The following is an 11,257-nucleotide window of genomic DNA, read 5'->3' on the forward strand; positions in this document are numbered from 1 at the left end:
AAAGGTGGAGTATACTGTACAAACACACTGGACGCTGATCAGTAAAAATTAAACGAATTTCCTCCTAATTGGAACAGGACGTAGAGTTGGCTAACCCCTGCCAGAGTCACTTCCCACTGGGCACAAACTGGTTGAATCAACGTTATTTCAACATAATTTTTGAACGTATTGTGATGTGGAATCTACGTGGAAAATACATTGGATTTGAAAAAAGTAATCAAAGTAAATTGTAGTTTTGATGGTGAAACTTCAACCACAGGATTATGTAATCATGGTAACCAAATATCAACATAGACAAACCTTGTATAAAATATGTTGAATTTGTAACTTTAAAACAATGTGAGATCTTCAACGTTATATCCAGTATCAGAAAAAAATACTATAGGCTGGGCAGCACCTCCTACTGGAGAATGTACAGTGAGGGAAAAAAGTATTTGATCCCCTGCTGATTTTGTACGTTTGCCCACTGACAAAGAAATTATCAGTCTATAATTTTAATGGTAGGTTTATTTGAACAGTGAGAGACAGAATAACAACAGAAAAATCCAGAAAAACGCATGTCAAAAATGTTATAAATTGATTTGCATTTTAATGAGGGAAATAAGTATTTGACCCCCTCTCAATCAGAACGTTTCTGGCTCCCAGGTGTCTTTTATACAGGTAACAAGCTGAGATTAGGAGCACACTCTTAAAGGGAGTGCTCCTAATCTCAGTTTGTTACCTGTATAAAAGACACCTGTCCACAGAAGCAATCAATCAATCAGATTCCAAACTCTCCACCATGGCCAAGACCAAAGAGCTCTCCAAGGATGTCAGGGACAAGATTATAGACATACACAAGGCTGGAATGGGCTACAAGACCATCGCCAAGCAGCTTGGTGAGAAGGTGACAACAGTTGGTGCGATTATTCGCAAATGGAAGAAACACAAAAGACCTGATAATCTCCCTCGGCCTGGGGCTCCATGCAAGATCTCACCTCGTGGAGTTGAGAACGGTGATAAATCAGCCCAAAACTACACGGGAGGATCTTGTCAATGATCTCAAGGCAGCTGGGACCATAGTCACCAAGAAAACAATTGGTAACACACTACGCCGTGAAGGACTGAAATCCTGCAGCGCCCGCAAGGTCCCCCTGCTCAAGAAATATACACATATACAGGCCCGTCTGAAGTTTGCCAATGGACATCTGAATGATTCAGAGGAGAATTGGGTGAAAGTGTTGTGGTCAGATGAGACCAAAATGGAGCTCTTTGGCATCAACTCAACTCGCCGTGTTTGGAGGAGGAGGAATGCTGCCTATGACCCCAAGAACACCATCCCCACCGTCAAACATGGAGGTGGAAACATTATGCTTTGGGGGTGTTTTTCTGCTAAGGGGACAGGACAACTTCACCGCATCAAAGGGACGATGGACGGGGCCATGTACCGTCAAATCTTGGGTGAGAACCTCCTTCCCTCAGCCAGGGCATTGAAAATGGGTCGTGGATGGGTATTCCAGCATGACAATGACTCAAAACACACGGCCAAGGCAACAAAGTGGCTCAAGAAGAAGCACATTAAGGTCCTGGAGTGGCCTAGGCAGTCTCCAGACCTTAATCCCATAGAAAATCTGTGGAGGGAGCTGAAGGTTCGAGTTGCCAAACGTCAGCCTCAAAACTTTAATGACTTGGAGAAGATCTGCAAAGAGGAGTGGGACAAAATCCCTCCTGAGATGTGTGCAAACCTGGTGGCCAACTACAAGAAACGTCTGACCTCTGTGATTGTCAACAAGGGTTTTGCCACCAAGTACTAAGTCATGTTTTGCAGAGGGGTCAAATACTTATTTCCCTCATTAAAATGCAAATCAATTTATAACATTTTTGACATGCGTTTTTCTGGATTTTTCTGTTGTTATTCTGTCTCTCACTGTTCAAATAAACCTACCATTAAAATTATAGACTGATCATGTCTTTGTCAGTGGGCAAACGTACAAAATCAGCAGGGGATCAAAAACTTTTTTCCCTCACTGTAAATATCTACAGCTATCCTTTGGTCTCCCAAGCCCAGCCCTGCTTAGTCATGATATTTGTCACTGACTATTACCAATGTGCTATCGTGAGAATGATCTCCACTTAAAAACAAAACATATTAACTGTTGTTATCGAAGTCACACTTAATAGAGCAAATAAAATGTGGCCATACTTTATCACTCATATATCATCAACGATGCTATTTAGCCTTATATAACAATTGCAAAGTCATCAATAGTTATCGTTTCAATTCAACACAGAATTCAACTTAAAATAGTCAATGCAATAGGCCTTGGGTTTCAAGCTCTGGTTGATTTCAAATGTAATGATATTTAGTGATATTGAATTGTTTTTGGTTGTCAACGCAACCAAATTAACATTTGAAGGAGCTGTATCTTCTGCTTGGATAGTTCCATCTGTGACACTGACTTAGTCTGATTTTCAATTGTTTGTCTTTGGATTCACGTCTGCATCTCAACCAAAAATCTAAGTTAAAGAATAGGACTGAATCAAAACAAACTTTGATTAATGGCCATTTAAAGTTTGATTTTATTTAGTCCTGTTCTTTAACATAGATTTTGGGTTGAGATAGATGTAAATCCAACATATCAATTATTAATTTGGAGACAAACTGGAATTAAATCCAGACTAAATCAGTGGCACAGATGGAACTATCCAAGCAAGAGATAAATCTCCTTCAAATGTTGATATTTGGTTGCGTTAACCACCAAACAAAATTCAATGTTACTTTTGAAAAACAATAAATAGCCTGTTAACTTGTCGACATGTTAACAAATAACAGTTGAAGTCGGAAGTTTACATACACCTTAGCCAAATACATTTAAACTCAGTTTTTCACAATTCCTGACATTTAATCCTACTAGAAATTTCCTGTCCTAGGTCAGTTAGGATCACCACTTTATTTTAAGAATGTGAAATGTCAGAATAATAGTAGAGAGAATTATTTCTTTCAGCTTTTATTTCTTTCATCACTTTCCCAGTGGGTCAGAAGTTTACATACACTCAATTAGTATTTGGTCGCATTGCCTTTAAATTGTTTCACTTGGGTCAAACGTTTCGGGTAGCCTTCCACAAGCTTCCCACAATAAGTTGAGTGAATTATGGCCCATTCCTCTTGACAGAGCTGGTGTAACTGAGTCAGGTTTGTAGGCCTCCTTGCTCGCACAAGCTTTTTCAGTTCTGCCCACAAATTTTCTATAGGATTGAGGTCAGGGCTTTGTGATGGTCACTCCAATACCTTGACTTTGTTGTCCTTAAGCCATTTTGCCACAACTTTGGAAGTATGCTTGGGGTCATTGTCCATTTGGAAGACCCATTTGCGACCAAGCTTTAACTTCCTGACTGATGTCTTGAGATGTTGCTTCAATATATCCACATAATTCTCCTTCCTCATGATGCCATCTATTTTGTGAAGTGCACCAGTCCCTCCTGCAGCAAAGCACCCCCACAGTATGATGCTGCCACCCCCGTACTTCACCGTTGGGATGGTGTTCTTCAGCTTGCAAGCGACCCCCTTTTTCCTCCAAACATAACGATGGTCATTATGGCCAAACAGTTATATTTATTTTTCATCAGACCAGAGGACATTTCTCCAAAAAGTACGATCTTTGTCCCCATGTGCAGTTGCAAACCATGGTCTGGCTTTTTAATGGCGGTTTTGGAGTAGTGGCTTCTTCCTTGCTGAGCGGCCTTTCAGGTTATGTCAATATAGGACTCGTTTTACTGTGGATATAGATACTTTTGTACCTGTTTCCTCCAGCATCTTCACAAGGTCCTTTGCTGTTGTTCTGGGATTGATTTGCACTTTTCGCACCAAAGTACATTCATCTCTAGGAGACAGAACGCGTCTCCTTCCTGAGCGGTATGACGGCTGCGTGGTCTCATGGTGTTTATACTTGCGTACTATTGTTTATACAGATGAACGTGGTACCTTCAGGCGTTTGGAAATTGCTCCCAAGGATGAACCAGACTTGTGGTGGTCTACAATTATTTTTCTGAGGTCTTGGCTGATTTCTTTTGATTTTCCCATGATGTCAAGCAAAGAGGCACTGAGTTTGAAGGTAGGCCTTGAAATACATCCACAGGTAAAGTGAATTATAAGTGAAATAATCTGGCTGTAAACAATTGTTGGAAAAATTACTTGTGTCATGCACAAAGTAGATGTCCTAACCGACTTGCCAAAACTATAGTTTGTTAACAAGACATTTGTGGAGTGGTTGAAAAACGAGTTTTAATGACTCCAACCTAAGTGTATGTAAACCTCCGACTTCAACTGTATGTGTTGGATTCATGTCTCCAACTTGAGTTGAAGAAGTTGAAGAATTGGATTAAGCCAGTGGCTCAGTTGGAACTATCCAAGCGGTAGATACATCTCCTTTAATGTTGATGTTTTGTTGCGTTGTCAACCAAACACAATTCAATATTCCTTTTACAGTAAATAGCCTAATGTTAAGGTTATCTTACAAACTAATGTAACATTCAACCTTAAAATGAGTAACACATCCTTGGCCACATTTATTCAACGGATGTCTTTACTGAACGAATGCAGGTGTACGCAACCATACAGACCCTTGCACGTGCACACACACACTTGCACAAGACCGTACCATATAGTCCTGGTGCATGTCCTGCAGCTCTGTCATGGAGTGGTGTAGCTCCGCATCCAGCTGCACGTTGGTATGCTCCACCCTCATCTTGTTCTCCCTCAGCAGAGCCACCTGTTGCTCCAGACACTTGGTCTGCCTCTCTTCCACCTCACATCTATGACAGGACACACAACACATCTCATCATATCAACTGGGTTGTGTTCATTAGAGCACTCAATGGAAAACGTTTTGAAACGTTTTGAAATGGGAGAACGAAACAATTTGTGTTTCTTACTGGACAGGTAGTCTCTGTTTCCATATTTCAGTCAGTGATATTGACTTGTAATTAGCTTTGACCACAGTGGTCTATACAAAGCAGCTATAGGCCTACACTTTACCAAGAGGTGGTGATGGTTACATAGGAAAATGTTTTTCAATGTAGGGCTACTGAATGTACCCGACTCTGGTAAACTAGTCAGGGAACTCTACATGGGTGGTGAAACATCTACACATACTGTGCATGTAGGTAAACACTGTGACACAGTATATGGAAATCTAAGCAGGTGCGTAGACCTTTCCTGCTGTCAATTACCAAAAGCACCCTCTTTGGCCTCATGGCTGAAATGTTATTAATATTTTTCTTAATTTCATAATTAATGAAGTTGGGGTTTTTTTTACAGACGAAAATCCAGTGTTTCTATGTCAAAAGGTTTTGTTATATTTCAGTCTTCTTTGATGCATATAAAGTGTAATAGTGGGATGCAAGCTCAAAATGGAATACATTTCAACTCTATATCTGACATGGTACAGGTGTTTTCTTTTTTTAAAGCCCTTAACCATGTGTGTGAGGTGTATACTTTTGTTTCAAAGTAGATTTGTTTAAGACTACCAAGAATCACTCTGTGTGACCCTGATTTAGCCCACTGCAAAAGGTTTTAAGATATACAAGTGTTTTCAGGTAAAGGTAAATAGACTGCACACAACAATCTATGCTCCCATGTGTTTTAGTGACTCTTACGTCTTCATCAGATCTGACCTAATCCTTATCACACATTGGGAAAAAAATTGCAACAGTCATTCAGTAGTTGCAGTAGTCCTCACTTCCCAAAAGATGCTAAAGTCACAGACATCAAATCAAAGTTTATTGGACGCGTACACAGCTTAGCAGATGTTATAGCGGGTGCAGCGAAATGCTTATGTTACTAGCTCCTAACAATGCAGTAAAATGTCAACAAGTACACAAATAATAACAATAACAAATAAATAATAACAAATACAATACAAACCTTGTGACACAGTGATGCAGACAACATCGTGACAGTGACCCAGTATATAAATAGAGGAGGTGTGTATTCATAGCTCATAGCTGCCTGCATGTTGTTGCCCTCCCTTGCCCTTCAGGGGTTAATGGATCTCTGTCTGCGTCCCAAATGGCACCCTATTCCCTATTTAGTGCACTACTTTTGACCACACCCTATGGGTACCCCGATGGGCCCTGGTCAAAAGTAGTGCACTAAATAAGAATTAGGGTGCCATTTGGGACGCGGCGTCTCTGGCAGTAGCAGAGGGGCCGGTGTGTCACTCTGCATCAATACAGATGGGAAAGTGCCGACGAGGCACAACGCAGCCGGGTTGCGATTTGTATGCAGGTTGTTGAACAGGAGTGGGAACGAGCCGAGTTATAACAAAGTGTGGACTGTAGGGGGAAATAAAATATCTGATTGTTATTCAAGAGGTGCATTTAAAGTGCATTTAAAAGTTATATAATCTGAAATCGGTCGTTAGTATTGTACTAACAGTAGGAGTAGGATTTGATGGATTTTAGCCCTTAAAATAAGATGTTTACAGAAGGCATTCACAACTGCTATGGTATATCTGTGTTTCTTTAGATATGATGAAAATAAATACTATGAGGCTATGTGTTACTGTATTAGTGGATGGCCCTCCATAGGCCTAACCTAGTGTGTCCCAAACACTACTGACCTGGCCTGGATGGTAGAAGCCTTGGACTTCATGTGGTCAGACTGCAGCGCCAGCTCGGCATTCTCCATCAGCAGCTTACCAACCTACAGAACCAAAACACAGTCAACACACACAAGACAAAATAACAAGGAAGTGAATAAGATGTGACGAGAAGCATGCAAAACATGATCGTTTTCAGAATGTGTTCAATCTTGTTGATCCATGTAATGTCATTGGTCCAATAGGTAGGAAAACACAATGAAACATGAAATCACATACGACTACACCTCAGTACACTGGAAGTTCACATTGACAGGTGCTGCATCAAATGGGGTCTTTCTCAAAATGTGAAAACGTGGGTGAGGCTTATCAAAATAGAACAACTGTAATAAAGGTTTCGCTTCCTTGTATTACACTAGCCTCGGCTCATACTGTATGGCATGACAATGACCAATAGAAGAGTTGGCTACAGCACATAGAGTATGGGACAGGGCTAATACACTAGCACAAGCATAAAATAGATGCCTTTGAAAGTTCATCAAAGAAAGGAAGTTGGAACAGAGGTAGTTTTGCGAGCCAATGTAAGTTAGAGGTAGTTTTGCGAGCCAATGCTAACTAGCGTTAGCGCAATGACTGGAAGTCTATGGGTATCTGCTAGCATGCTACTTCCAGTCATTGCACTAACACTAGTTAGCGTTGGCTCTGGAAACCACCTCTAACGTCCTTCATACTGGACACAGCGACATAACAATGGTATCCACGATTCCATCTGACTGGGGAAGTAGATAAAGGGCCTCATTGCCAAAAATCCCGAAGTATCTCTTTAATCAATTTATACAAGCCAAGTTGGAACTACTCTTTGTTCTGTGAGAATAAGATAACTTGAGGTTGATCCATTTCACATTCATTTAAAAGACTGTTCATGCTTGTCAGATTGCCACCAGCTCAATGAGTCAGTTTTATTACATGACGACGTCCCACGATTTGGGTTCATTAAGACAAGGCCTGAAGCAGTTGTGGCACAGATATTAAATCCGAAGAGCCTCTCCCAGTAATTCTAGTGCTTAACCTGATAAACCATTTATTGTTGGCTTTAACTGCAATGTAAGTACATGAAACTTAAACTAACGTTATCCAAAATCCCTTGCATCTTTGATATTTACATTTTTACTGTACAACCTAGGGCCATTTTGAGCAAACAGAGTTTCAATGTTGACTCTTCCTTTGCCAATCACAATATCACAATGCTTACTCAAGGCCAACACACCCATTTTGAAGGAAAGCTAGGAATAACTTGGACTATTGTGTGGTATTTGCTTACAGAACCACCTCAAAGATTATGATCATATTTTAATTGTAGTTATCCTTTCCATTGTCTTAGCTCTTCCAGTTATTCATCTCTGACTGTGTTGATTTATAGCCCTGTGAGAGTACAAACCAGATATCAGCACTTTGTTTTCTTCCAAAAGTGCACTTGTCCAACTGAACATTAACTGATTGATTTCAAATCAAATCACATCAAATTGTATTTGTCACATGCTTCGTAAACAACAGGTGTAGACTAACAGTGAAATGCTTACTTACAGGCCCTTCCCAACAACGCAGAGAGAAAAAAAGAAAAAAAAGAAAAAAAACTAGAAAAATAATCATGAAGAATAAATACACAATGAGTAATGATAACTTGGCTATATACACGAGGTTCCAGTATTCCTTATTATGGATCGTTATTCAATGCTTCTAAATAGAATGAGGGTGACGCTAGGTCTTGAAACTTAAACCCACAACAATAACACTAGTCTAGGACTGAAACCGGACTTGAGGAAGATGCACATAACAAAAATAATTGTTACTATAAATCAAGGATTCATGTCAAAGGAAGATTTGAAGAATGTTATCAGTTATGCGTATGTCAAGTCCCTCATTTTTCATTTCATTTTATTTATTTAGCCAGGATAGTCCACTCAGTAACAATTGCCACTGTTGTCCAGGGAGTCCTGGCTTTCATAGAAGTCAACATTCTAGGTATTAGTCCAGGCGAAAGTGTGAGGAAATGTCATGCATGAGTACATTTGCACATTATATATTCTCACATGGTAAAGCCTGCAGATATGATATCAGTGCTGCTATGCATGATGGATTTTTAAGATGATCAATGGATTGGCAATCGCTCATATTTTACGCAACACTCTCACTGAAAGTAAAATTGAGCATAAAGGTCAACCCTCCCTTTGGCTTCAATACTAATAGGTCAGATCTTGGAGGTTTCTTCGCCTTTGTCTCCATTCACATCCAGAGACCATAAATCAAGGAGTGGTTGCAAAACCTCCAATCAGCTCATGTGAGCGAGCTGACAATTACAGCAGCCTGTGTTAATGGTCTACTAGGGCAACAGCATTTAAATCAATAAAAGGATCCGCATTCTTGAGTGTGACATTGGAATGATGGCTCGTTTCCAAATGTCATGACATAGAGTGTGACACTACTTCTCATCCTCTGTAATAGTGGACATTGTCTGGGTATGAACCACTTTGTCATATGTCCGTTTTAATTTGACTGCTATTAAGTGTAATCATCACCAGGACTGAAAATAGTTAATAACTGGTTTGTTCAGCCAATGCTGTGTCTGTCTCAAAGCCAAAACCCTGCTAGCATGAAAACATATTTGAAGTAAAGATGCTTTGCAAGCTATTTTCAAAGACATTTTGTCTGCTTTGGTCAACTATGGTTAAAAATGATATGGATAATATACAGCACAATGGGCAAGTTAGATTCTAAAAGTCAGTCCTACTTGCTACTGTATGGCCACAACACACCAGCTCAATCAAATCAAGGCATTACAGTACCTCAGCATAATCACTGGCAAACAAATGGTCTGTCAGTGGACATAACGAAAACCACGTTTTGAATGAGTTGGGGTCCCTCAGGGCTTAATGTTTGGACCAATTAAAAAGGGAATAGATGCCAGTCTCACCTGGAAATGAAGCTCTTCCACAGTCCTCTCCTGCTGGGTCCATTCCCAGGCATGTGGGGCATTCCTCAGGCCCCAGTCTGCTATCTGGTCCTCCAGACGCCGGTTGTCCTCTTGCAGCTTGTTTACCTGCTCCAGGAAGCCTTTCAGACGGCTGTTGAGGCCCTGCATGGTCCACCGAGAGTCCTGCAGAAAATCCATGGTGCCCCTACGCAGTGGACACCCAAAAAACACACACAGACGCCTCTCAGGGGTGCTATCAAACACTTACAGCCACGCCAACGCAGGAGAGTGTCCGATACAAAGTGTCAACCCAAACGTACAGTAAACACTTATGCCATCCAAAAACTATTTCACTACTATTGCAGCATACGTCCACACCACAGCCACTTCTACCCACTTGCAACCCTGGCAGGCGGCACCCTGCCTGCCACCGATACTGATTTCATTACGGACTCATGAGGTGTTTACTGGGTAAATATTTACCCAGCAATACTCACCTGTGAGGCAACGTGGGCGTCCCTTTCTCTCTCTCTCTCTCTGTCTCTGTCTCTCTCTCCAGGCTAGGCAGCACCGTGTGTTGGCAGTGGTAAGGCAACTACCAGTCCCAGTAGTCCCTGGTCACTGCAGCGAGCTGGTCCTGATTCTCCCCTCCCAGACGGAGCTGGAACACATTCTTCTCCACTGCTTCAACAACTTTCACTTTCCCACTGGGTCCCAGGTCAGAGATGGTCCCCTGTTTGTGACAGATCAGATAGGAATGGTAGGGTTAGCGCTAGTCTCGCTATCGCTCTCGCACCAACTATGTGTCAGCTGTCATTGAGTCAGCCATGACAGGGCCAGTGGTACTGTCCCTGTTCTTTCCACCCCTAACACAGCCTGCAGCAGTGCTGTAGGGGTGAATGCTGGGGTAAAGCAAAGCACTCACTCGCTGGACACACTGCTGCTTACATCACCAGCGCTCTGAGGCTCTTTGTGCTCTCTGATCCAGGATTACTGAGCCCTGTGTGGAGGGAAAGTTCAGGCACACACTGCGACAACACTCTCTGTTTGCGTGTGTGTCTGTGTTTGTGTGTGTTTGTTTGCACATGTGTGTATGTGTGTAAACAACATACTATCTTCTAATACTACACTTTATTAATGAATAATGAGAAACTAATGTCTATCCACTGACTCGTCAGATCAACATCCTGTAATAAACACTGAACTTTGTGCTGTGTCACATGGGTTGCTCAATTCCTCCCTTGACCACCACTACCCTCTCATTGGCCTGTGTTGTGAGTGTGTGTGTGTGTGTGTGTGTGTGTGTGTGTGCGTGTGTGTGTGCGTGTGTGTGCGTGCGTGCGCGTGCGTGTGTGTGTGTGTGTGTTTCTCTGGGGGAGCAAGTGAGATCATTTCCAAGACGTATGGTTAAGGTAGTTAAGGTGTGGGTGCGGCATCTAAAGAAGCCAGTGAACGTCTGACGGAAAATGGCGCAATAAAACATCAAATTTAAGCCGCTCTGACAGGGTGTTTTGAATGTGAGTCAAGGTAACACAACTCATAGTCATGATCTATTCTATTATCTCATCTATTCATCTTTCTCTCTCTCTCTTGGAGTAGGCACTTTCAAGTCCTTTCCAGTCCTTTGCACTCTCAATCTACCTCATTATGTGATTAAGGCAGCAGATGACTGTGGGATTTACTTGTTGGATCAATAAAGGATTTCTCT

General features: G+C 41.5%; 1 protein-coding gene across 1 annotated transcript in view; it reads right to left on the bottom strand.

Annotated features, from left to right (window-relative positions):
- Positions 1-10,493, bottom strand: part of LOC121533015 (keratin, type I cytoskeletal 18-like) — a 28,973-nt gene extending 18,480 nt beyond the window's left edge. The window contains exons 1-4 of the mRNA XM_041838782.2: positions 10,047-10,493; positions 9,550-9,754; positions 6,600-6,682; positions 4,638-4,791 (exon numbers count right to left, since the gene is read on the bottom strand). Coding sequence (XP_041694716.2) covers positions 4,638-4,791; positions 6,600-6,682; positions 9,550-9,747 — 435 coding nt within the window. The 5' untranslated portion in view covers positions 9,748-9,754; positions 10,047-10,493. The remainder of the gene's footprint in view (positions 1-4,637; positions 4,792-6,599; positions 6,683-9,549; positions 9,755-10,046) is intronic.
- Positions 10,494-11,257: the final 764 nt, after the last annotated feature.

Source organism: Coregonus clupeaformis, chromosome 38 (assembly GCF_020615455.1).
Source record: "Coregonus clupeaformis isolate EN_2021a chromosome 38, ASM2061545v1, whole genome shotgun sequence".
In the NCBI taxonomy this organism is placed as follows: Eukaryota; Metazoa; Chordata; class Actinopteri; order Salmoniformes; family Salmonidae; genus Coregonus; species Coregonus clupeaformis.